This window comes from Urocitellus parryii, chromosome 5 (genome assembly GCF_045843805.1).
Source record: "Urocitellus parryii isolate mUroPar1 chromosome 5, mUroPar1.hap1, whole genome shotgun sequence".
Lineage (NCBI taxonomy): Eukaryota > Metazoa > Chordata > Mammalia > Rodentia > Sciuridae > Urocitellus > Urocitellus parryii.
In genome coordinates, this window is record NC_135535.1 from 98,979,900 (window position 1) to 99,007,553 (window position 27,654).

The following is a 27,654-nucleotide window of genomic DNA, read 5'->3' on the forward strand; positions in this document are numbered from 1 at the left end:
ACTTGTGCGGGGCCATTTTTGGGGCAGTAAGATCCAGCGAGGAGCCCCAGCGCGAGCGCGCAGCCTGAGAGCTCGAGCCGCCTCCGCCGCGAGACGCCCCCTCGGCCGCCGCCGCCTGCGCCGCGAGATCCGCACCGGCCTCCCTGAGAGCGAGCCCGGCCGTCGCGACCACCAGCCGCGCCAACCGCCGACCAACCGCCACCGAGGTGCCCGAGTGAGAGCAGAGGAGGCGGCATGAGCGAGGCGGGCGAGGCCACCAGCACCACCACCACCACCCTCCCGCAGGCTCCGGCGGAGGCGGCCGCCGCGGCGCCCCAGGACCCCGCGCCCAAGAGCCCTGTGGGCAGCGGTGCGCCCCAGGCCGTGGCTCCCGCGCCCGCCGCCCTCGTCGCAGGAAACCCCGGTGGGGACGCGGCCCCGGCAGCCACGGGCACCGCGGCCCCCGCCTCTTCAGCCACCGCCGGCAGCGAAGACGCGGAGAAAAAAGTTCTCGGTGAGTCAGCGTGGGATGGTCGGTGCTGCTCCAAGTGGGGAGGCCGGCGGCCGGCCCCCGAGCAGGAGTGGGCAGCTCCCGCAGAGTTCCCACCCAGTCAGGAGAGGCTGACAACACCGGGTCCCCTCGCCCCGGTGCAGGTTGCCGCTGGCTCCCCGCCCTGCAGGCGCTGCCAGGTGAGCGCGCCGCGCCCTGCGCTCCACGCGACCCTTTTGCACCTTCCTCCTGATTCCGAACGGCCAAGTTGGGGTCGTAACTTCTGTCACACAAGCGGGCACTGCCACTCATTCTTGTAGTGGAGAATGCCTTTATCCAAAAAGAAAAGGAGAGTCCATGTGGGGAAAGAGACCCGGGGTAGGGATCCTTGTGGATGTAGTGATGCGACAAACACGTGGGCCCTGGACAGTTCTTGCTTAGTATATGGGAAAGGACAGCATTTCCTTTGGGGACGCAGAAGGCGCAGAAAGAGACGCGGAGAGGAAAGTGGAAAGACTGCCGGGCAGGCTCAGGTGTCTGTCCCCGACGCCCTTCCCACATGGGCTTGGGAAAGACGCCATGCTTCAGTCGGCCACATGCCGGCAAAGAGATGTTGCAATCCTCTCTGGGAAACTTGGGTCTTGGTCTCGCGTCCTCCTCCCCCTTGTGTGCCCACTGATGCAAAGAGCCTTTCAGTGTTCACCAATCGCTACCCGTTTCCCTCTTCCTGGACTGTGGGAACGCACGTGGTGTAGCAGCTGAAAAAACTTCGTCGGAAGTGGGGTATGACGTCTGTTCAAGACACGGTTACCTTGGGACTTGTGACTTAGGAAGGGAAACAGGAAGATGAGAAGTTCAGATCTGGGGGGCAGAGACTTAGAAAGGGTTTTTGTGGTGGTTATTGGTTTTGTCATATATTTCAGTGTTCTCATCTTTTGAGAAACGCCCTGAGTGAGGCTTTAAACAGGCTTGCAAAGCAGGTGGGTGGTGAATAAGCTCACTTGAAGGGTGTGTGCGCACAGCATTCACCCTTTGAAACCGGAAAGTTAACAGATGGTGTAGGATGCTTCAGAAAAGTTTTTCCTTGTTTTGGGTGGGGCATGTTTGTGTGATTTCTCTGAGCCTTGCCTCCCAATTAGAGAGTAGAGGCAATAATGCAAAGAAAGATAACAGGATTTAGTGTTCTCCACCTTGGGGACCACTTTTCTTTTTCCAAGAATTTTTGGTCAGTTTCTGCCAAACAGCATGCAAAGTATAACCTGTGTGAGTTAAGAAATTAAATAACCCTCTTTTTATGCTGGACTTAAAAAAAAACTTAAATCTATTAATATTATAATTATGATATTGTTTCCACTGAGTATTTTTTGAAACACCTCCAATGCAAAATTTGTGGGAGAGACACTCATGTCATCCAGAGCATTGTTATGTTTTTAATAATATGCTATTTTCAACAGAAGCTTTTGCATTTTTTTCATTTAATCCTGTACCTTTCTTAAATAAGGAAAGCAGATATTATCCTTAAAGATAAAGAAAGCGTATCAATTTCCAACTACTGTTCTGTTCCTACCAGATCGCCTGGTGAGGACTCTGAAGTCTTTTATCTTCCCCCAGCTAGATCCAAACTGTCTCAAAATGAAGGACAGCCTTCCACATGACACTTCAACACTGTTTGTCTCTGTCCAGTGTGTTCTGCCATCTTCTGTCCTTTGCCAAGCAAACACATGGATGCCCAAAATGTGCTAGACACAGTGCTGACTGAAATGGATATCTGTTCTTGGATTCTCTAATTCTAGTTTTTCACTGGCCTTAACTTCAGTTCGTAGAGAACTTCAGTTCGTAGAGCACATAGTCCTGGGAAAATATTTACATGGATAGAATAAAACTTTCTCTTTTTTTTTTTTTTTTTTTTTTTTGTACTTGGGATTTTAAAACCACAGGTACTTATTCCCACCCCTTTTTATTTTTTGACTTAGGGTCTCATTAAATTGCTTAGGGCCTCTTTCTCTTTTTTGCCAGGCATTTAACCACATCTCCTTCCCTTTTTTTAATTGATTTTTAAAAAATAAATGATAGCGGAATGCATTACAATTCTTATTACACTTATACAGCACAGTTTTTCATATCTCTGGCTGTGTATAAAGTATGTTGATACCAGTTCATGTCTTCATACATGTACTTTGGATAATGATGTCTATCACATTCCACCATCCTTGCTAATCCCCTGCACCCTCCTTTTCCTTCCCACCCTTCTGCCCTATCTAGATAGAATTCATCTATTCCTCCCATGCTCCCCCTCCCTACACCTCCCCTCCTTCCCTTTTTAAATACAGTATTTAGAGAAGGGGTCTCACTAAATTGCTGAGGCTGGCTTTGTGCTTTCTGATCTTCCTGCCTCAGCCTCCTGAGCTGCTGGTATTACAGGTATGCCACTGCATCTAACAAGCCTTTCTGATAGCTGAGGCTGTCTGTCCTCAAACTTGCAGTCCTCCTGCCTGAGCCTCCTAGTGCCTGGAATTATAGGGTTAGGCCACCATGCCAGGCTGAAATAAAGCTTCCTAGTGAACATTATGAAAGCCTTATAGTAACTTCATTTACATTCTCCCTCAAGGTTGCCCTGCTTTGTAACACTCTTCCCTTGCATATATGAAGTATGTTTATAATTATGGTTTTAAGAAAGAGTGAACTATTTTGTTTGATTAAAGTCCTTGGAAATAGTGATAGAATTTGGATTTTTGTGGGTGGGGGTGCTTGGGATTGACTTTACAAATGAGCTACATCCCCAGCCATTTTTGAGATAGGATTTGCTAAGTTGCTGAGGCTTGCATAGAACTTGTGATCCTCCTGCCTCAGCCTCCCAGGTTGCTGAGATTGCAGGCATGTGCCATCACTCCTGGCTGAATTAGGAATCCTTAATCTTTATTTTTCTAGGTTGTTAATTTTTGAGCAAATGAAAAACCCTGCCCACAACATAACATAGCAAGTTCTAATTACTATTTTAGTTTTGAATTTTAAAAACTGAAGCCTTATTATTTATTTTATAGTACAGCAGCTTGGATTAATGTTAATTATGACTTCCATTCTCTACTTTTATTTTAAATAGTAATCTTCTGTCAGGTTCTGTTTCATTGAATCTAGATAATTCTTTATGCATTTCCTGAATTTACACATAGGTATTTCCTTAGAGGCATTAAATTTGACATTCACAACTGATTCCAAGAACACTATTTAAAATAGTTAAAGTAAATATCTACAAAATACAGTTACATGAAGTTAATAATTTGTTTAGATCTTTTTCTCTTAAATCTAAAATTTGTCATTCTATAGAAATGGTCTTGCTCATGACAGAATGTAGAGTCAATAATCAAGTTAAAGGAGGATTTTATAGAAAATGTCAAGTTTAATTCCCACCTACTGAAGAGAGTAGGGTAAACAATGAAACAGCCAGAATTCTTCACTGTGGTTTGAAAAGCCTGTTACATCATGTCTCAGGGTGGTAAGTACAGAACTGGATTGAGACAGCATCAGTTCTATTAATACTCTTGACTCCTGGTAGGCCCCCATTTGACTAGAAGATGACTGTTTTATAGACTGCCTATTAACAATAAGCTAGGGGGTTTCTTTTTTTTTTTTTTAAAGAGAGAGTGAGAGGAGAGACTGAGAGAGACAGAGATAGGGGGTTTCTTATTCAGGTTTATTTAGTGTTTCAAGTCTGAAAATGGTGTGGTGAGGTCATTCATTTATCTACACTCCCCCTCAAGGTTGCTCCTCTTTCACACTTACTAAATTTTTCTGCATTAATACTTGGAATTTGAATCTCTTTTTTTTTTTAAATTTTAATATTTATTGTTTAGTTTTCGGTGGACACAACATCTTTGTTGGTATGTGGTGCTGAGGATCGAACCCGGGCTGCACGCATGCCAGGCGAGTGCGCTACCGCTTGAGCCACATCCCCAGCCCCTGGAATTTGAATCTTAAGCAGCACTTTTTTCTCCCAACATTTTCTTAATTTTTAATTACTGCAGAATTTAATTACTGTGTAGAATTGTGACCACTCTGGCTTACAACTTTAATGAAAAGTTGAACAAAGAAGAAAGGTTTAGTTTTCTGAAAAGTAACTCCTTATGATATCTTGCTCCATTTTCTTTTCCTAATTTATTTTGGAATTAAGCTGTTAACGGTTTACTTAGGTATGTTTAGGTTTTGTATAATGTTATCAAGATCTTAGTGATATAAGCTTTATCTCTTTGTAGGTCAGATATAATTTATCTGCTTAATTCCATTTTAGCCACCAAAGTCCTTGGCACTGTCAAATGGTTCAACGTCAGAAATGGATATGGATTTATAAATCGGTATGTATGTGTACATCTGTGTTTTAAATTTACACTTATGTTGTAGCACCTGCAGTTATAAATCCTTTACCATACTTTTAATGGGTTGTATACATTTTTAAGGTATAAGCACTATATTCTCATTTTTAAGCAACTGGTCATTGAATTTTAATCAAAATATGTCTAGAACACTAACATAACTGATTTCAAAGTGTCTAATTATTAGTAGAAAAACATCAGAAATTGGAAGAATAAATGAGTCTATCCATAATTTCACAGACGGAGAAATGAAGTCTGAGACTGGTCAAGCAACTTTCCTTAGGTCATACACTAGTCAGTAATTGAGCTGGATCTGTACCCGGGTCTGGTCCAGGTCCTCAGAGGAAACCAGTTTTCTTTAAAGTATGGTAACTCATAACCATACAGGAAAGAGGATACACCAAGCTCTTGAGAATTAAGATGTTTTAATAGAACATTGTAGTTTTCTCTGCTTCCCTCCCTCTTTAAACGAATTCTTTTAGTTTCTTCCTTGTCTGTTTTGGTGAGGTAGGGTGGGGTGGAGTGGTGGGAAGGTTGTTTTAAGTTTCAGTGTAAGGAGAGCCTAGTTCACAGCTGTGCCCTGTCCTTTTGACTGTCTTGCTTTGCTTTTGCTGGGAGGAAAATCTGGGGCTCTGGTTACATACCATGTGATTTAGGAAGAGATGAGAGGAAAGGGATGTTTCTGTATGTTGAGTCCTGTGTTTGGCTCTAGCACTGTGGTAATGTGGAAAAGTAGGATGGGTATTTTGGCAGTTAGTTTTTAATGAGGATGGATTCTAGGTGTCAAAATTTAGAGGATACACAAAAATTTATGTTGTAAAGGTCTTGGGATCTGAAGTTATGATACATTGTTCTTTAGGTTTATCCACATATTTAGTACCTCTAATGGTGAGTTTTTGTCTCCCAACAGAAATGACACCAAAGAAGATGTATTTGTACATCAGGTAAGAGGAATTGTAAATATAATGTTTGTTGTATAAGGAAGGGTATTTATAAACTGCTGCTGTTTCTCTGAAGCGAGTCCTACAACTTATTGTATTCTAAACTCTTTCTGTGTTTGAGACATTTTAAGAGTGCAGAGAAACTCTCCTGTCCCATCATTAATTATTTTTCAGTTTTAATTTTGCAGATGAATGGAGTAATTTAGTTGAACCAGTTTTTTAAAGCCTGCACCCTTAGCAAAAACCGTTCTGTTTCTGTATTAGCATCCTATTCTCCTTATAGGGCGGGTTCTCTTCAATCATCTGGCTTTTGCATGGGTGTTGGTTAAAGCTCCTATAACTTGAGGTAAACAGCACAGTGAATCAGATGGTTGGAGTGTGTGTGTGTGAGAAAACTTCCGATTCCCCAAGACAGTTCTCCTATTAATATAAGCATGCTTAGCACATGTCCAAGTCAGAAGATCCACCTTCTCTTATGAAGGAAATATAGAAAATGGCTAAGGTATATACAAGTTGGGCATCTGTTATAGCTGTCTTTCTTTCTTTACATTATTAGACTAGGATATTGTTTATCCTATTATATGTCCTAGAATACTTGCTTTAAAATACAGAGAAGTTGTACCTATGTTGGCTATTCTTTTTGTATGTTTAGCCTTCAGTGAATTGGCTGAAATAAGTGTTTTTCATGTAGTATGGCAGTAGGTACCAAATGCCAGTGCATTTACCTGTAGGTCTCAAGAGCATCTGGTTTTCTGTATTTTTTGTGTTCCTATTTAGGTTTGTGTGTGTGTTGGGATGGAATTTGCGTGTGGAGATAGCAGTATCTGAAAAGCTCTCTGGTTGTGGTTTTTCCATCCTTTATATTTCTGCTTGATTGGATATATTTTCATTTTTACATAGATAATTTGAGTAGATTTTTTTTTTTTTTTTGGATGATACAGTAACTTTTAAATAATAGCATACTGAAAATAAAGTGTTGCTTGTAATATCTGGAGGTTCATAGACATTCCGGGGTAAGAGCTCCATTCAGTGACTGTTAGAGTAAAGGAGTTTCTCTGTGCTGGTGGCCGGCTTATTTGCCTGTGAGTGTATGACCTGATTCCAGCCCCATGAGGTTGTGTGGTGAGTCACCTCTGTGTTGAGGCCTGCCCAGTTTAACAGGAAAAAGGGAACAAGCCGGTAGGGAGGGGCTGTTTTTGGAATGGCTGAACATTCGTGCTGCCTGCGCAGATATCCTGTCCTGAGCTGCCTTTTTTCCTCTGTGGGTGAGGTCTCTGCCCTATTGGCTCAATCTTTTTTTCCCCCCTCTGCCTCCTACTCAGAGTAGGGGAAGGGCCGGATTACACATGCCTAATCGCTTTATAAAATAAGGTTGACCTAGTTCCATGCAAACTCCAGAGCCCCTTTAACTGTTTAGGGATACCGGCCAAAGAAATGGAAATTTGTTGCAAGAGAAATATTCTCTCCCTTTCATTGATTGAAAAAGGGAAAGGGGCCTTTTCATAAGCAGATATTTAGGCAGAATAGCATCTTCATTAAGCTTTTAATGAGTTATTGGAAAACCTTTAGGGAGTAATTATCAAGTGAATGAAGTGATGGGAAAAATATTCAATGAATTTCATACAGGTACAGTAGAGGGATCTGAATTTTCTCTACTGCCTTCTCCCCATCAGGGCTGTTAGCTTTGTGGCTTCAGATAAATCACTTAATTGTCAGCCCAGCATTTCCTTATCCACAAAATGGGATGGCAGGGGAGATGCGAGATTATCACTAATATTTTGATTCCTGAAGTAATTGTATTTACCAGGTGGTGCATGCCTGTAATCTCAGCAACGTGGGGAGACTGAGGCAGGAGGATTGCTAGTTCAAGGCTAGCCATAGCAACTTTGTGAGGTTGTAGCTTAATGGTAAAGAACCCCTGAGTTCAAACTCCTCCCCGAAAAAGGAATATTTATCTCCTTGGCATTTCTTTTTATTGTTTTTTTCTGTTCTTCATCACCCACCACATGTTCACATTTTATACGTTCTTTTAACGTTTACAATTTTGTCTAGTCTACAGAGCATCTGTACCTAAAATGTGTGCTTGTGTGTATGAAGCTGCACTTCGACTTTTGAAGCTTAATGGTTTGACGTAACTAATCTATCCAATATGATGATCAGAGCAAAACAAGTTTGTAATAACTATGTATTTCTCTTTAATCCACTTGCCAAGATGAATTTTGAAGAACAATAAACCAAGAAAGTAATGGACTGTAGTTTTGTAAGGTTTTTGTTGTTTTGGAGGTTCAGAGTAGTAGAAGAATGATAATAGTAATAATAGGACAACAGTTGCTTCAATCAAGTTCAATATGTAAATTTGATTGTGATGAACTTGCTTTAATATTGAAATACATCTTAAATGCAATGTTTGTTTTTTTGATAGACTGCCATCAAGAAGAATAACCCACGGAAATATCTGCGTAGTGTAGGAGATGGAGAAACTGTGGAGTTTGATGTGGTTGAAGGAGAAAAGGTGAGAAATTGTGGTTGCATTACAAACTATACTGGCAACTAGCTTTGTGGCATAAAAAATGGCCTTTGGATTTCCTATGAATATTTGTTGGATTTTTTTGTATGAGAGGAGTAAGTGACTTTTAAGCAGAAATAATAGTAGCAGCTGGGCATAGTGTTGCATGCCTATAATACCAGTTACTTGGGAGGCTGAGGCAGGAGGATCATGAGTTAAAAGCCAGCCTCAGCAATTTAGGGAGGCTCTAAGCAACTTAGTGAGACTCTGTATTGAAACAAAGAAAAAAAGGCCTGGGGATGTGGCACAGTGGTTAAGCACTCCTGGGTTCAATCCCTGGTACCAAGAAAATAAAAATGAATGAAAGGAATAATAGTAGTACATTCTTATTTTTTAATTAAAAAATTTTTTTTTGGTGATAATGGGTGTGAAACCCAGGAGTGCTCTATCATTAATCTGTGTTTCCAGCTCTTTTTATTTTTTGTTTTTTTGAGACAGAATCTTGCTAAGTTGCTCAGGCTGAGCTCAAATTTGTGATTATCCTGACTCAGGCTCTCGTGTACCTGGGATTATAGGCTTGAGCTACTGAGCCTGGCTTAAGTAGAAATATTTTTCATTATTAAATGTCATTACATCTCTCTTCACCTGTCTAACATTCTTCAGAAAATTAAATAAGACATTTTTAAAATTTTATTTAATAAATGATAAACACTGATTGTGAAAGAAGCTAATTTCCCCCAATTTGTAAAATGCCCGTTTGATTTTGGAACCAAATATTTATAATTTGTCACATGGCATTAAAAATAGAGAGAAATTGCCTGGCACAGTGGTGCACGCCTATAATCCGAACTGCTTGGGAGGCTGAGGTAGGAGGATCACAAATTCAAAGCCAACCTTAGCAACTCAGTTAGAGAGACCTTGTCTCGACAAAATAAAAATGGCTGGGGATGGCTGGAGATGTGGCTCAGTGGTTAAGCACCCTTGGGTTCAATCCCTGGTACTAAAAAAAAAAAAAAGAAAGAAAAAATGCTTTAGGGCAGAAAATTTATAAGGCTAAAGTTTTTGGATTGATTTGTAGGCACTACTATATATTTTATTCTCAATAAAAGAAGACTCACATTGAATATAATCACTCTTCTTTCTTTGGGTCTCAAGAAAACTGAGGTGTTTTGATAGCCATGTTTTTTTCAGAGGCTGTCAATCCAGAAAGCCTATGGGCCATCTTGAAGAATTTTTTATGCCATTATTTATTTAATTACAATACTACTAAATGTTCCTCATGTTTTGATTTTAATCAGTAGTCTTTTTGTAAATTTGCTGTGGCAGGGAATCATAGCAGCTGAATGAATGATAAACTGATTGACTAACTCCCATGCACCTGCCCTTTCCACATGCATATAAAGTCTGATAGGCTATTTTTAATGTCCTTTGTCACAATTTTACTTTTATATTTTTGAAGCATTATTTTATACTTCGGCTCCTGAGATAAGAATGCTCATCTATTTCAAGCACAATAGGAAGGTATAAAGAGGAATTGCTTGTGTGGAGACTGTTTTACTTAATCAAAGACCCTTTCTTCTTGTTGGTGCCAAGGTGGGAGAAGTTTTACTTTCAGTAACTTAGTGCTGACTTGGTGTGGCACATCACTTCAATCCTGTCTACTTGGGAGACTGAGGCAGAGGATCAAGTTCAAGGCCAGTCTTGACAACTTAGTAAGACACCCTGTCTTGGAATAAAATTAAATAACTCAGTGCTACACAGAGCTAAATGAGAGGGATTCTCTTGGTACTTCTTGGGGTAACCTAAGTTTCAGCATTTTAGGAAGATTATATTATCTCATTTCTTTACCATTAAGGAATATTTATTTGGAGGTTGTCTGTTCATTTTCTTCCTCAGGGTGCTGAAGCAGCCAATGTGACTGGCCCAGATGGAGTTCCTGTAGAAGGGAGTCGATATGCTGCTGATCGGCGCCGTTATAGACGTGGCTACTATGGCAGACGCCGTGGACCTCCCCGTAATGTATGTTGAGTCTGTTTCTAATTAGTGATTGGAAATTTTTTCAGCCAGTTGTGGTGGCACACCCCTATAATCCCAGTGACTTGGAAGGCTAAGGCAGGAGGATTTCAAGTTCTAGGCCAGCCTGGGCAACTTAGTGAGACCCTGTCTCAAAAGTAGAATTAAAAAGATGGGGATGTAGCTCAGTAGTGGAGTTCCCCTGGGTTCAAATCCCAGTATCACAAAAACAAAACAAAACCACTTAATGAAATGGAAACAAATGTCTTATATTCTCCTGGAGGCAAGACAAGTGATTGCGCCGCTTGGAAACTTGCCAGTTAGCAGTTTTGTCAGGATGTATTTGGCTGCAAGTAACAGACATTTTTGTAATAAAGAGATTTAAAAAGTAGGCAGTGCCAAGATAATAAAGGCTTTGTCTTCATTTGTTTCTTTCCTCTGGCCAAACCTAGTCACGTGGCATTTGTTGGCATAGGGGATAGGATTGCCACCTATATCTTAAAATCTGTTGTTCCTTACTTGAAACTGACACTGTTGACCTCAAAGAAAATCAGTATTTGGTTAGCAAGGAAGAATGATGAATAGTTAGAGAATAGGCAGTCAAAAGTGCTGGCCACAAAATGTGATTTTTCTCAGTTAAACTCTTTTATTTAGTGAAACATTTTGCTACTATTTTAAAGTGAAGAAGCAATGAGGTTTTTGGTTCTTTAGATTGGTCCCTGTCTACGGAGGCTGAATTTAAAGGGGTCCTCTCAAGGCTTGCATAAGGGAACCCTTATAAGGTTGTAAAGACCTTATTAGATTTGAGTTCATTATGAATTGATAAAAATCTAGATAATTTTATTATCTCACATTATCTTTTTTTAGAGTAAGAACCAAGGTTCAGCACCATAGAATAAAACTCAGGATGTTTTGTGAGCACAGGATGGGCTACCTATATCTTGCAAAGAAACTTCTGAAAAATATCAGTAGAACAAAACCTGAGGATTGAGAATTGACATACCTTCTACTAAATGCTTTTTTTTCTTTTTCTATCATATTCACACCCTGGCTAAGTTGATTTTTTTCCCCCCCTCATGTTTGTTAGGGTGTTTCACTTGTTCTATATTTTTCTTTTATTTTGTACTTCATTTTTAAGAATTAGCCAGATTGTTGTGGTAGGAATGAGCTATAGTAGCAGTTTACTTCCTCATGTTAACTTACAAGTTCATTTCATATACAGAACTCTAGCTGTGATTAATATGACTCCTAGTTGATTCAGAAGTAAAAGTGCCAGAAAAATTGTCAAGTAAAAATTTTTTTAAGACTTTTTCCTCCATAAGCTAGAAAAAATACTTAGAAATAAAAATTTCGAAATTCTTCCAAGTGTTTATAAATGGAAGTTTTCTGTTGTAATATCTAAATATGGACAACTTGTTCATTGTTTGTCGAGTATGGTCAACACAGGTGGCTTTATTATTATTGTAAAGTTCTTTTTAATTTTTTAATGGTGATGTGATATAGTAATTTTAAATATAATCAAAAATGTAAAATGGTTCCCTTTATTAATAGGGGTCTGTTTAGAAATGGTAATGACTCATTACTATTTGTTAAAATATTTTAAAACTAATATTTCTAAAAATATAAAGCAGTCCCTTGGTTTTTAAACTTTTGGTTTTGGGATCTATTTATGCACTTAGATTTTTTTTTTTTTTTTTTAGGATCCTAGGGTTAAAGTGTGTTTATATCAATACTGTTAGCCATGTGTGGTGCTGCATGCCTGTAATTCCAGTGACTTGGGAGGCTGAGGCATGAGGCTCACAAGTTCAAGACCAGCCTCAGCAACTTAGTGAGGCCCTCCCTGAGCAACTTAGCGAGACCCTTTCTCAAAATAAAAAAAGGTTTTGGGGTGTATGTAGCTCCCCGTGGCAAAGCACTCTTGGGTTCAATTCCCCAGTACCCCCGACATACACACACACACAAAATCATATTAGAAATTAAATTTAAAATAACTCATTATACATTAATGTAACATTTTTTTATTATGATTGGAGTGGTTTTGCCTTACACATTTACAGATCCTTTTTATAGTTTAATAGATTGGTGAACTCTCATTTATTCTGTATTTGTCTGCCTATAGATTGCATGTCATTGTAACCTGTGAAACCCAGTCACTTATGAGAGATTAATGGAGAAAAGAAAAATAGCACCTTAGTATGAGGATATTTTGATTTTGCTGACTTTGGAAGGTTTCAAAGACCCCACCACATTTTGAGAAGCATCTTAGGAAATATTCCTCTTAGGTTACATAGGCTCATGCTGGAAGCAGTGGCGCATGCCTGTAATCCTGGTGACTTGGGAGATTTAGGCAGGAATGCAAATTTAAGGCAACCCCTGGCAATTTAAGACGATGCTGTCTCAAGCTTTAAAAGGTTGCAGGGGCACTGGGGATATAGCTAAGTGTCCCTGTATTCAATATCCAGTACTGCAAAAGAAAGTATTCTCATAATATCACAAAAATATAGATTTTCTTGATGTTCTCTTTTGTCCCAATGGATGGTAAATGTTGGAAGAGACACATTTAAATGAGCCAATTATTACAAATTGTGTAGATGTCCTTTGGGTGGTTGGTCAGCTGGTTACCCATTCTGATTAGAGGACTGACTATGAAATTTGTTACAGATTTATTGCTCTTGCTTTTCTGCTTGGTGTTTCATCTGCATAGATCTACTTTAACCTTAATGTAATTTATCCCAGGGAATCCCATGATAACTTGGGCTAAATGCATTTTGTCTGTATATTGAAAGGGATTATTGTATTGCTTTGGGAATATATTTTTTTTTCCTTCTGCTTTTGGTGTTAATCATCCTAAGTGTGGTGTTCTTTGGTCCTTCCCTTGCTGAAACTTCCTCTGAACCTCTGTTTCTTTGCTTCGCTAGTACGCTGGGGAGGAGGAGGAGGAAGGGAGCGGCAGCAGTGAAGGATTTGACCCCCCTGCCACTGACGGGCAGTTCTCTGGGGCCCGGAGTCAGCTGCGCCGCCCCCAGTACCGCCCTCAGTACCGGCAGCGGCGGTTCCCGCCTTACCACGTGGGACAGACCTTTGACCGTCGCTCACGGGTCTTTCCCCATCCCAACAGAATGCAGGTAAAATTGCACCGGGAACTTCTCAGCAGTCCTCACCCTTCCATCCTTCTTTGCCTCTTCCTCCTCCTCCTCCGCCTCCAACACCAAGAGCTGGAAATAAAACCTTGCTTGTGGCTTCCTGATGCTACCAAAGCTGAGGCAAGGCCCTCATTGGGCTTTTTCAGAGCATTGATTCTAGAAACATCTCTAAAAGCACAACCACATGAGCTATGCATGTAATAGAAAGGTAGGGTAGCATTTCTGGTTTATAGGAAAAATAAGAGAAAGTAGCGATACAGGTAGTATATTTACAAGCTCGCACTCCAAAAGTACATAAGACCTGAATTTGAATCTTACCACTGCTGCTTATGATCTGTGATGTTTCAAGAATGCTATGTTTTTACAGACCAAGTCGTATAAAGCATGCAACATTATGCCTGCAATAGAAAACACTTATAAAATACCAAATTTATATGAGGTGATGCTGATTTTAAGAAAACTAACAAAATAGAAATTGTTGAATGTTTATTCTCTCTTTTTAAAAACTACACAATATTATTAGTAGGAATGTTATGAATTCACTGTTCTTAAACCAACTTTGCATTTTCCAGGAAGTAGGAAAACCAGGGGTAGAGTGTCATTTTTATCATTAGCTACTTTTTCCTCCTTTGTGTCCTAGGGTTTTCCTCTCCCTGCCTTTCGAAAATGTTTTGACTGAACATTATGTTCTGTCTGGTCTTTGCAACTCCTATCCCATCGTGCATGACTATGTTCTTTCTACATTGCTTCTTGTTTTTTTCCCTTCTACTCCTCAACAGCTGCCCCTGACAAATGTGCTAAAAATAACAAGCAGACTTACATATACGGAGACCTTGGGTACATGAGACATAGTAGGTTTCTTTAGGGCAACTCTGGGCTTCTAGGAAATTAGGACAGGAAAAATTGAGATTGTGAGATTATAATATCTATATTTTTGATGTGTTATTATTATTGCCATTATATACACACATACATATCCTATTTTATGAGAGTATAGTATATATATTTTCCATTCATTGTAAAAAGAGTATATTGAGGGGCTAGGGATACAGCTCAGTTGGTAGAGTGCTTGCCTTGCATGCACAAGGCCCTGGGTTCAATCCCCAGCACCTCAAAAAAAAGTATATTTAACCTTAGGAATTAAAGATTCCAGCAAAGTGACTCCTTAATGCTCTGTAGAACATTGCAGATGCTAGTTGAACATATGTGCTTGTTCTCAATAATCTAGCTGCATGTGCTTGTTTTTAATGCAGACTGACCTTTTCACCCATTCCATTTTGGAAGTAGAAGCCATCTTAGATGTCCTCAACAATTTTCCCTTTTTACCTCTTTGCTATACATTGCAACCAAGTTTGGGTACTAAGTGACATTAATAAGTTTCCTAAAGCCAAATCAAGAGCAACAAATGAAAATTCCCAAGTTCCTTATAATTATGCCATTTCAAGGTTGTCACTGTAATATGCTAAAAGTATAGGTTGATATGTAGGATGTTAAAAGCTATTGATAAATAGAAAGTTTAGACAACATTCCTTTCTGTATACAATACTATTTAAATTTATTGGGTGCAATGAGGGGAAATGATGCTATCCAGGTCAGTAACAATTGTGTTAGGCTTCAGAACACAAAATAGCATGATGTATAAATAACTAAAATGATTTCATTTTTAAAGACAATAACTTAATTTGGAAATTAAGTAGACTCATTGAGCTAATACCAACTATTATCATCTAAGAAAATATTTGAAGGAAAGGGAGTGACATTATTTGGCATCTACCAAGTGGAATCAATTCTTACTCTGTCCTCTGTACCTTATTAAAATTGACATCTAGCTTTATGAAATTGGCAGTGGTTTCCATATATACATAGATTATATATAATTTTTTTGCAAATGAAAAGATTTGAATATTTTTGAAAAAACTGACATTTTTATCCAAGTTTATCCAAGGTGATGTTGTTAAGAGGTGGTAGAAGTTGATTTAAATTGTTCATGCTTTCCTTTTCTCTCATTCCACTAGACTCTTATGCTTTAAATATTAATTGATGTTTTTGTCAAAGTTTTTGAAGAAGGAGCAGTTTGTCTTATTCAGGAAACTAAAGGCAGGCTTGTGGTTGGTGTGAGTGGTAGGTATGAGATCTTAGGGGAAACTGGGCACCTTGATAGAGCACAGTAAAGGGCTTTTGTCTTACTTGAAATATGATGAGAAGCCAGAAGAGGGATCTGATCAGAAAAGAAAGAAAAATGCTTGGGTAGTTATTGGACTGTTTCATGGAGACCAGACTATGGGAGACTACAGCAGAAGTCAGCCACTGTGATTTCCCAAAGCACAGATAGTAGTGGGTTGGGTTAGAGGCTGGCAGTGGAAGGTGGGAGTGAGTGGTCAGGATTGGGACATGTTTTAAAAATAAATGTGACAGCATTTAATGATGGCATAAATGTGTGTTATAAGAAACAAACAATACCTTTGTTTTTTGTTTTTTTGTTTTTTTACCTGAACAAATGTAGGGATATTGAAAAAGGTTGGATTTGGGGGGAAAGATGAAAAAATTTTGGAGATCTTTCCCCTGTGTTACAATTTACATTTAATCTGGGCATGGTGGTGCACACTTACAATCCCAGTGGCTCAGGAGGCTGAGGCAGGAGGATCACAAGTTCAAAGCCAGCCTCAGCAAAATCGAGGTGTTAAGCAACCCAGACCTTGTGTAGTTTTAGTATTAAGGTTGACAAAGTCTCTGGAGCTCTCTGAGTGGTGTTTGAAAAGACCTAAGGAAACCTTTCAGTTACCAAAGAAGATCATGCGCCAAGCTAGAGGTCCCCTCTGAAGGGCAGACATGGGACTGCAGGTATAATTTGGAGTCATAAAATGCTTGAAGCTATAGAGCAAGATGAGATTAACTATGAGTGCAGGTGAGAAAATGATCTTGGGACTGATTCTGGAACATAGTAATAAAGATTAGGAAGATGAGGGATATTATCTGGCAAAGGACATTGGGAAGGAACCTCAGAGCAAGTATTTTAGGAAGGATATGTGTTTAGATGCTGTTGATCAGTAGAGGGAATTATTAGGTTTGGAGGTCCGAGGTATGGGGAGGGCAAAGTTTGATTGGACTGAGATAGTAAATGGAAAGAAGTTTATGCTTCTGGAGTGGTTACTGTGGGTGGCAGTGGTACTAATGGGGGATGTTTTGTCTTTAATATATTTGTCTATAAAGGAGCTCAAAGAAATGGGTAGTGACTCCAGGAGGATGAGATCAGGACAAGAATTTTGTGTTTCACAATTTCATATTTTACAATGGTGAGTTCCCCCTGGTGTGTTACCCCATATACCTCACCAGCAACTTGGTTCTAAAGCCATTAGGTGGGGCTAATAAAGAGATTACCTATTTTACACACCCACCCACCTATGCACTTATTACGTATATTCGAATGTACACAGGTAACTACATTTCTTTAGTTCTTTTCACTAAAAGGTTCTGAAAGTAGGAATGCTCTTAACAGCATTGAGCATACCTGGGCCCAAGTTTTATTTATTTATTTTTCCTCCTAATTACCACCACTCTTAAATAGAAGTTTCTTTGGTGATACAACTGATTTCAGAACTAGGAGAGAGAAAATAAAACACAAGCCTGGAACATCTTGTGCCAGAAAGCAAGGAAGTTTTTCAAAGAATGTTGGAGGCATGTCAAGAGGACATGAGCCAACCTGAAGGGATTCCTATTGGCCAGTAATGATAGTAACAGAATATAACTCATTGAATAAACTGGAAAACTATGAGTCCATACAGATAAATAATAAATGAACATATTGAAAATTTTGAAGACCAAGATTTTATAGACTGAAAATATATCCTTTTAAAATAATTAATAATGGGAACAGGCTTCATGCAGTGGTGCACACTTATAATCCCAGCAACTTGGAAGACTCAAGCAGAAGGATCATAGGTTCAAAGCCAGCCTCAGCAACTCAGTGAGACCCTAAGCAACTTACCAAGACCCTGTTTCAAAATAAAGTACGAAAAGGGCTAGGGATGTTACTCAGTGGTTAAGCACCTTGGGATCAATCCCTGGTACCAAAAAAAGAAAAGAGGAGGAACAGGTCAACTTTTAGCAGAAGATCCTGGCAGATGCTACCTTAGCAAAAGGAACATTGTCAGTAATGGTACAAATTGAAGCCATCTGCCACCTAATGGGATACAATGAGAAGAATGCTGTGTCACCTCTGACTCTCTGGTCTCAGATGCATGAACTAAGTCTAGTCATTATGAAACACCACACAACCCAAATTGTGGGATCTTTTACAAAATATTTAAACTTGTCAAGATCATGAAAAACAAGTAAAGATTGACAAAATGTTCCAGACAAAAAAAGACAAATTCAACACATGCTTCTAAACAGGTAGGGGTTTTTGTTTCCTATTAGGGATATTACTTGAGACAAATGGGTAAAACTTTAATGGGTCCCGAGAATTAGATTCTGTACTTCAACTTTTTCCCGTAAGTATGTGATTATTTCAAAATTTAAAAAGTGGAAAAAAGGTAGATGGTACTTCAGTGCATTGTATACCTTGAAAAGGGACATTTATAGAGTAAAGAAGGAAAAAATTTACATAGTGAAGGGAGAGAAGGAGAGGATGAATAGAATTAGCATACTCTAGCTGAGAATATAGAGGATTTGGTTTAGATACAAGCCTGAACCACTTATCCTATGTAATAGGAGAGGAGAAAATAAATACACATGGAACAATGCAGAAATTTTCTTCTTAAATATTTCTTTTTTCCTAGTGAAATACGGAGGTTGGTATTTGCCTTTGAAGTGTAGAAGGGATGTAATTTGTCAGATAAGATTGATTTGTATGCTTATATTGTAAAGAATCTCAGAGCTGCCAGGCATGGTGGTGCATGCATGTAACTCCTGTAACTCGGGTGACTGTGGCAGGAGGATCACAAGTTTGAGGCTAGATGGGCAATTTAGGAAGACCCTGTCTCTGAAGGGTTTGGGATGTGGCTCAGTGGTAAAACAGTCTTGGGTTCAATCACCAGGACTCTTCACCCACCAAAAAAAAAAAAAAAAAAAGACTCAGAGCATCAGTGGGTTATTGTTTGTTGTTTTGTTTTTATTTCTTTCCTCCTTCTAGAGGGTATACAGAATGTTAATTTTATTTCCCCAGATTAAAATAAATTAGAAGAAGGTATTTTTCTCTTTAGTTATACTTAACACAGATGGTAAAACTGAAGAAATCATCGGGGAAAGCATGGTTTTAAGGTTTGGTTTTATAGTGCTGGCATGGAACTGAGGGTCTTGCACATGCTAGGTAGCCTCTCTACCACTGAAATATACCTCCAGACCATGGGATAAGATTTGGATGAACCTTTATAGAAACCTTTAGTGGTACTGGGAAAACCAGCTTGTGGAGTTTGTAGATCTGAGTTTGAAACAATTGAAAAAAAGTCTCACTGCTCAAGTGTGGCATTCCATTTCCCTTTATTATATATTTTTTTAAAGATAGAGAATTTTAATATTTATTTTAGTTTTTTTTCGGCTGACACAACATCTTTGTTTGTATGTGGTGCTGAGGATCGAACCCGGGCCGCACGCATGCCAGGCGAGTGCGCTGCCACTTGAGCCACATCCCCAGCCCCATTCCATTTCCCTTTATAAAATAAGATTTTATTAAAGACTTGAGTGTATCAGGTTTCAAAATGTAAATAAAGCTGCCCAGAGATAGGAAAGGATTCAGAGCTTTATTAAAGCTCTCAGGACTGAATCCTTTCCTATCACAAACCTCTAAAAATAAAAAAAATAAAAAAAAAAAAAGTTCAGTAAAACTGCCCAGTTTTGCAGTTAAGCATTTTTCTTTTTTACTTTAAAAAATGTTTACGAACTACAGTGTGGCTCTATTCTCTGTGCATGACACTTATTTTCCGCTGTCATTGCCCTCTCTAGGCTGGTGAGATTGGAGAGATGAAGGATGGAGTCCCCGAGGGAGCACAGCTTCCGGGACCAGTTCATAGAAATCCAACTTATCGCCCAAGGTACCGTAGGTACGTAACATTTTCCACAATAATGATGACAGACTTGTGAGTGACAGTAGAATGGATGCGGGCACAATGGGTTTGTTCTGTGGATTAATTACATATTTGGAAGATGTGGCTGTTTTGAACACATGCCTGAGTTGTTTGACTCAGTCATGTGTTTTCCTATGGTGATGTGAAATTTTCCTCTTCTGAATACCTAGAATGTTTAGTTATCCCTGTACCAAACCACTATTTGTATTCTGCAACTTTCATGGGATATAAATTAATACTTAATGAAATTAAGTTAAATGAGAAACAGAAATTAATTGGTGAGCAAGTCAATGGTAGTGTTACAAGTGAAAAAGAATTGAGTGTTTGAGTATTTCTGGTGGGATTAAATTGGGCTGTGGATCATTGCCTAAATTTAAATTGCATTGTTTTATTTAGTAGTTGTATGCCATTGGGCAAGTTCCTGGACTCTGTTAAATTGTTGCTACCAGATCTGTAATTTGCATATTAAGAAGTGTACAGTGACCAGTAAGATTAAATGTACTGTTTCATCTATGATAATTAGTATGGTACTCTCAACAAATAAAGGATATTATTACTAGTATTAATATTAGTGAAGGACTGTTATTTGTACTAGAAGTGTTTCCAATTTCATAGTTTTCAGATTTTGGACTATTTGGAAACTTACAAGTTCCAGCATCGATAATCTGAAAATCTGAAATGTTCCAAAGTCTGAGTGTTGTTTCAGCACTCGATAAGTTTGAGTTTGGGATTTTGGGATTAAGGGTACTCAATTTGTACCTTGAAGTTTGTTGGTAAGGATTTATTTAGTGAAAGAAAAGTAAGTGCCGGACATGGTGGTTTATATTTATAATCACAGTGGCTTAGGAGGCTGAGGCAAAAGAACTGCAGGTTCAAAGCCGGCCTCAGTGATTTAGTGAGGCTGTAAGCAACAAGAGCTGGGATGTGGCTTAGTGGTTAAGTGCCCTTTGGTTCAATCCCTGGCACTGCCTCCTCTCTCCCCCTCCCCCCAAAAAAGAGCAAGTATATTATATTGGGAAAGAATGAATTTATACTAGGCTATGTCTCCTTTCTCAAAAGATTACAGTTTTAGGCATAATCATAATACTAAAAAGTTTCAAAAAGTCTCTTCATAGTGTCCCAGCTAGAGTAATCCCTAACTGCCTGATCTTGGGAAAGTCATGTTTGGCCTTTTTTTGGTCTATAATAAAAGCAGCAGCACTTCCAAATGGTTCAAGCAAATACTTATCTCTTCACCTGTTGGTTTTCTAATTATAAATTTAGCTCACAGAATTAACATTGAAATTAAATATTCAATGTGAAAATATACTAGCACAGGCTTTGGCAGACAGTAATGTTTTCTGCCTGTGTTTAATTTCCTTAGTTCCCACTAGACTATGCATGAAGGACTGATCAGATCCCTCTTCTTTTTCCATTTTCCTATCCTTAGTGCCTATCAAATGTACCTGATAGAATCACAGTAGAAATTCAGTGTATGTTTGTTCACTCAAACATGTATTCAAATGAAAGAGGAAAATAATAGAGAAATAAGTTGTTTATTTTTTCTTAACTACAAGTTTGTTCCATTTGCTGTATTGGCCTGTGAATGATTCTAGCAGTAAGTACTAATCACTTCACTTTCTACCTTTAACAATAAGCCCTATGTTCTTGAGAATCCCTGTCTTGTGGCACTTGTTCCTTTTGCTTTGTATTCCTGCTCTAGGGGACCTCCTCGCCCACGACCTGCCCCAGCTGTTGGAGAGGCTGAAGATAAAGAGAATCAACAAGCAGCCAATGGTCCAAACCAGCCATCTGCTCGCCGTGGATACCGGCGTCCCTATAACTATCGACGTCGCCCCCGTCCTCCAAATGCTCCTTCACAAGATGGCAAAGAGGTAAAAGCCAGCCCATCAGGGATATTGCTGCATCATTGTTAATTAATTATGTCAAACTTTAGCATGTAAGAATGGGGCTCTCATGTTAAGGGAAGCTGCCTTTAAGCATGAGTTGAAAGCAGTTGTATGTACACAGTAGATATTATGGAGCACTAGTGGTGCTTAATGGCCAGTTGAAAGCCACCCTTCTCTAGTGCTAATCTTTTGGCTCACATACATATGAATAGTTAAATTTTGCATGGTTATTTTCTTAAATGTGCCAGGACCCTTTAAACTTCCCATAGCATCAGGGTGGATTCATTTTAGTTTACAGTTTGTTTTGTGTTGTAGACCAAGGCAGGTGAAGCACCAACTGAGAACCCTGCTCCAGCCACCGAGCAGAGCAGTGCTGAGTGACACCCAGCTCCCCAGGCACCTTCACCACCAGCAGGGTAAGAGCATGGGCAGCCCAGTCTTGAGTTGGTATTTTCTTTTAAATAGCACTGATTTCTCAGTAGTAGCAGAAATTTAAACTAGTTCTGTGATTCATCTGTGCCAACCCCTGTCTCCATTGGGATTCTGGGGAAAATTGTTTTGGTGGTTCACTATCTCTGGGATTGACCTTATTTGGATAAGTTTTGGGGGTGTATACATGGAGACAGTTGATATTCAACTTTTTTCTAGACAGCTTTTAACTGTTAATACCTCTTTAAGAAAACTGATTCCGTGGCACTTAGGGGCCAATTTGATAATTTTCAAGCCCCTGACATGGGCTTGGTTTTTTTCTTTTTTTTTTTCCTTTGGTAACCATTATTTATTTTGAGGCAGTACAGTGTATTTTGTAACATCCAAAGGATTTACATATTCAGCACATACTGTTTTGCAGCCAGAGTTTGCTAGGAGATCTTGAATTTTGAGTGGCTTATGGATCCTCTGCTTTAGTGATGTCTGTGATGTTTGTCACCTGGAGTTTTATATATTTCTTGCTTGTTGCCCTTTTCATTAGTTTTTAGTTAAAAGGGATATAATGAAATCTGATGTTATTTATTAAGACATTGTTAAAATTTTATAAATAAAATTATGGGGTTTTTATAAATTCCTTCTTTAAGGTCACTTGCTTTTTTTTTTTAATTCTTTTTTAGTTGTTGATAGACCTTTATTTTATTTATCAACTGTTTTGAAATGGCTTTAGCCTTTTATTAAATAGTATTATTTGTAGACATTGTTTCTAAAGAAATAATCCAAAATGTGGCAGGAAACAACTTTCTACTATGTACAATTTGACATTGGGTACAAGGCTAATTAATGATGATAGATATGTATTAGGAGGTATGTTGCAGCCACTAAAATATTATAATATGAAGAGTTATGGATGTTAAACTATTTGTTAAGGCCTCATGGTGGTAATTCTATAATTTTTTTACTATTCTGCTTTTATGATTTCTAAGTATTTTATTAACAAGTAACAGTTTACAAATCTGTTTAAGATGTATACATCTTGTTTGGAACCTTTGACATGTTTTTAGAATTATGAAAAATCATTTTTGCCTTTTGATTGTTTAACTTGATCATTTTTGACACTTTTATAAGTTTGATTTTAATGTTTTCCAGGTGACCTAAAGAATAATGACCATTCAAAAGTAAAGCAAAAAGCACACCCACAACCTTACCAACACCAAAGAAACATCTAAGCAATAAAGTGGAAGACTAACCAAGATTTGGACATTAGAATGTTTACTGTTATTCTTTGAGAAACTAACAACTGCGAAATGAAAATGTCAGCATATTTTTCCAGCAAGCTGCCATTCCGGGAATGTCTGCACAGAGTACGAGAGAGCAACCTCCCCAGTTTCAGCAACCACTAGGTTTATATTTTTTTCCTGGTTTTTACTGTTTTGGTAATATGAATTGAAAGAAGAAATATTAATACCACATGGGGAGAACCCCAACCAAAGAAATCTGAAATATATAGTAAATGCTTTTTTTTTTTCCTTTTTTGTTCATTTTGGATGCTGGTGCTAAACTTACAAGTGTCATGATTTAAAAAGAAATTTTATGCCCTTCTTATTTATTTCTAGGATGAGGGGAGGATAACATTTTTGCTTTCTTATGTGACTCTCTTTGAAAATGTGCAGTATGAATTCCTCAAAAATAAAATTTTTACCCTTCAAAGGAAAAGATGTGTAACTGGAGTATATTTTCCTATGTCAGTATGTTTTCCTCTCCTTCTCCCCCTCTTCATTCACCTAACTTGGTTAATAATGGCAAATTCAAAGCCAATTATAGGTGAATTAGTGCTATTTAATAAATATTAGTTGAGTTTGAGATCATAGAAAATTAGATTTCTTTTGAAATGTACAGCTGAGAATTGGTAAGTTCATGTTCAAGTTGGGTAGTAGGCATGAATCATTTGTGTTTGTTTTTTTTTTTTTTAGAGGGGGATACTAGAGATTGAACCCAGGGGCACATCCCTAGCCTTATTTTTCAATTACACAAATTTCTGCCCCCGGGGGGCAGTGCTTCAGGTTGAGAATCATTACAGTGTGTGTCAGACTATGTGGTTACTTCTCAGACTTGCTATACCTTCAGATTCTTTGCTCCTTAGCCACATGTTGAGCCATAGTTGGACCAGTGCTTTGAGAAAATAAGGAAAGATGGAATTTAATGTCAGATGCCAGTATGTACTAGTAAGAAAAATGAAACCTGGTGATGGGGATAGAATGGTATAATATTGGGATTTGTTTATTTAGGTTAGGGTTATTCTCTATAATATAAATGGGTTTCTGAGCTGAGGAGTAAATTGGTAAATTTGCCTTTTTTGTATTATCTGGAGCAAAGAACATTCCAGGCAAAGTGAGCATAGTTTGAGAAATGGCAGCAGGTGAATTGTATTGTTCAAGAACCATGTGTTACCTTCCAAGTTTAAAAAGAAATATTCCAAAAAGAAAACTGGTAGTACACAGGAGGCAAAAAACACAAAGGTATAGAAATGTATTCTGTGAGAAAAATATATCCTCTGAGTTCAGTTCCCTCAAGGCAACCAGTTAATCTGTTTCTTAAACTTTAGCTACCCCATTTATGTGAGTCTTTATGTGTGTCAGTTTGCAAACTACTGCAAATTTTGGAAAAGGAGATGAGTTTAAATTGTGCTTACCTTGACTTAAAAACAATCATTAGATATCTATTTTCAAAGTCCATACAATAGTTGTGTGTGATACAATCATTTTTCTAAATTTCTCTTTTGTTTCTGCTCATTTTAAAGCAATTTTAGTATACAGTATTTAAAATATAAATGTACCATTACAACTTCCTGGCACACTGTTTTCTCACCAAACATATTTTCTGTTGTTAGCATGTGTATAGTTCTCATTTGTACTTGCTATGTAATATTTCTGTTATACTGCTCTTAATAATTGTGCTAATCTATTGTTGAATATTGAAGGTTTTAAAATTGCAATTGAAAACTTCCATCCATTTCAGTGTTAGAGCTATTCTGTTTCTATAGAAAATGAAACAATGTGATGAGTTTGGCAAAAGAATCTTAAGCTTTGACAGTAAATACCAGTCTAATTCTTAAACACAAATTGAATGTGATGTAAGTAATCATGGGTCTACAGTAAATAAGACTAGGGAAGCAGACCACCTGTGTGGAAGCATAGCCAGACATCAACTAGAAACCTGTCATACTTCACTATGGTTGGTGTTTTGAAGCCAGCAAGTTATGCTTATTTTTGGTGTCATAATACCTATTAGTAACACCACATAATTGAAAAACCAACCATGAGCCAAGAATGATGCTGGGTGCTTTTATGCTCCAGGGATCTCAATTGTAATGGTAATGTAGGAGTTGTTAGGTTTATTGTAAAGAAACCATTATTGAAAGTTCTTTTGCTCTCAGTGGTATTTAGGATAAATAAAGGTTAATGTTTTGCTTGGGATTTTTGAACAAGTAGCTGACATATGTTCAAGCTTCTGAGAATTAGCAGTGGTTTCAGTTGAAAGGGAAAATAAAAATTTCTTGCCCTCAGAGAAATGTGTGTACTATAGCATACATGTTTAATAAAACTCACTAGAAATATGTGCTGTTATATAAATCTGAAAATTAGATGATCTTGTCAATACCAGTGATCAGCTTTGTGATTTCCCCAAAAGGCTTTGTGAAAGCATTTTATTTTATCTGAGAAGCTAGTTCCAGAACTACCCAGATTTTCAGAATAATAAATGGGAGGCTATAATGGGACTGAGATCCATGCTGGTCCCATGACACAGGGAGCTTAGTTAGCAGATTGCTCCTTGTACTTCCATAGGACAATATTGTATCAAAAAGGATGTTGAGTGGAAGCATGTGATATAAAAGTCTAGAAATCACCACTTTTATTACCTTAATGTCATCCTTTCATGCATTGATCTAAGTCATGAAGTCTTACATAGGGTTCTAGGCAAATTTGTGCGAGTTCCCGGACTAAGCACTTCTCATCAGTTAAGAATAGCATTTTTAATGTTTTTCCCCTGGGGCTGGAGTTGTGGCTCAGTGGTAGAGCACTTTGCCTCATATGTGTGAGGCACTGGGTTCGATTCCTAGCACCACATATAAATAAGCAAATAAAATAAAGGTCCATCAACAATTAAAAAAAATTTTTTTAAATGTTTTTCCCCTGCTTTCTACATTTTTTATTGATGCATTCTAATTGTACCTAAGGATGGGATTTGTTGTTATATATTTATTCACATAATGTGAAAATATATTTTGACCATTATCACTCTCAGCATTTCTCCCCACCCTCCAAGAACAGGATTTCTTGAGCAACAGAAACATTAGGAATAATTCATGTATATGTATCACTCTGAGAAATTCCTAAATTATTTTCTAGAGTGTCTTTTAGGAGCTAAATTGTGTCCCCCACAAAATTCATGTGTTGGGAGTCCTGACCCACAGTCCTCAGTACCTCAGAATATAGCTATTTTTGGAAATAGGCATTTCTAGGAGGTGATCAAGTAAAAATTAGGCCATGAGGGTAGGGCCTAATCCAATATGATTGGTGTCCTTTTAAGAAGAAACATCCTGCGTAGAGAGCAAGTGGGCAGCCATTGGCAGGCCACTGGGAGGAGCCTCAAGAAACCAAACCTGCCAAATCCTTGATCTTGGACTTCCAGCCTCTAGAACTGAGAAGTAAATTTCTATTGTTTAAGCCACCCAGTATGTGGCATTTTGTTATGACAGTGCTAGAAAACATAGCAGGTGTATTTTTTTACATTCACAACAGCAATGTATGAGAGACACAGTTGCTTCACATTCCTATTAGCATTTGACATTGTCACTTTAAATTTTGTACATTTTAACTCAATTCTGTGATGATACATTTAATTTTCATTTCCCCAATGGCTAGTGGTGTTGAACATATTTTCATGCACTTGTTTGACATCTGGTGAGATGTCTGTTCATATCTTTTATCAATTTTTCAGTTAAGCTTTTTATTGTTTTTACTATTAGAGAGTTCTTCATGTAATCTGGATGGAGTCCTTTGTTAAATATGTGTAAATATTTTTCTCTACATTGGCAGCTTGTCTCCATCCTTTTGACCACAGCAAGTTTTTGGTTTTATTGAAGTCTAATTTAGTGATTCTTTTTTCTTTTGTGGATTGTTTTTGGTATCATGGCTAGCAACTGTTTATGTAGTCTAGGTCTTAGAGATTTTCTTTTGTATTCCTGAGATAATTTTTGTAACAATGACATTTAGGTTGTGCTTCCATTTTTTTTTTTTTTAACCTATGGATGTCCAATTGTTCCAGCACCATTTTTTGAAACTACTTAGTTGTTTTTATTGCTTCTTTGCCTTTGCTCAACTAGATCTGTCCATACTTGTGTAAGCCTTGCTGGGGTTAGTATTATGTTCTGTTGGTACAAAACTTCCCATCACTTTGAAGGAAATGTGTTAATAAATTTATGATCAATTTGGAGAGAGTTGACAATTGTCCAATCCATGAAAAAAGTACCCCAACAGTACTGGCTAGTCACTTATTCAGATCTTTTATTTCTTTCAGTATCATTTTTCAGTAAGTCAGTCCTATACACATTTTTAAAAAAATATTTAATTTACATTTTAGTTTTCGGCAGACACAACATCTTTGTATGTGGTGCTGAGGATTGAACCTGGGCCGCACCCATGCCAGGTGAGCGCGCTACCGCTTGAGCCACATCCCCAGCGCCCCTCCCATACACATTTTATTAGACTTATACCGATGTATAATCCCCAGATCTTTTTTTTTTTTTCTTCGAGACAGTGTCTGTCTTGCTAAGTT

The 27,654-nt window shown here is 38.3% G+C and overlaps 1 protein-coding gene across 3 annotated transcripts; it reads left to right on the forward strand.

The window, feature by feature from the left end:
• Positions 1-24,879, forward strand: Ybx3 (Y-box binding protein 3). Of its 3 annotated transcripts, none has more exons than XM_026410884.2 (10): positions 1-493; positions 4,755-4,818; positions 5,747-5,780; positions 8,200-8,289; positions 10,180-10,302; positions 13,215-13,421; positions 19,380-19,477; positions 21,204-21,375; positions 21,706-21,806; positions 22,966-24,879. In XM_026410884.2, exons 1-9 carry the CDS (start codon positions 235-237, stop codon positions 21,769-21,771), a joined length of 1,113 nt encoding a protein of 370 aa, XP_026266669.1. In that variant the 5' UTR covers positions 1-234; the 3' UTR covers positions 21,772-21,806; positions 22,966-24,879. The 3 variants fall into 3 exon arrangements, with proteins under 3 accessions (XP_026266669.1, XP_077654879.1, XP_026266670.1); XM_077798753.1 differs by lacking the exon at positions 13,215-13,421 and adding an exon at positions 634-669 and having other exon boundaries at positions 8-493; XM_026410885.2 differs by lacking the exon at positions 13,215-13,421 and having other exon boundaries at positions 9-493.
• Positions 24,880-27,654: the final 2,775 nt, after the last annotated feature.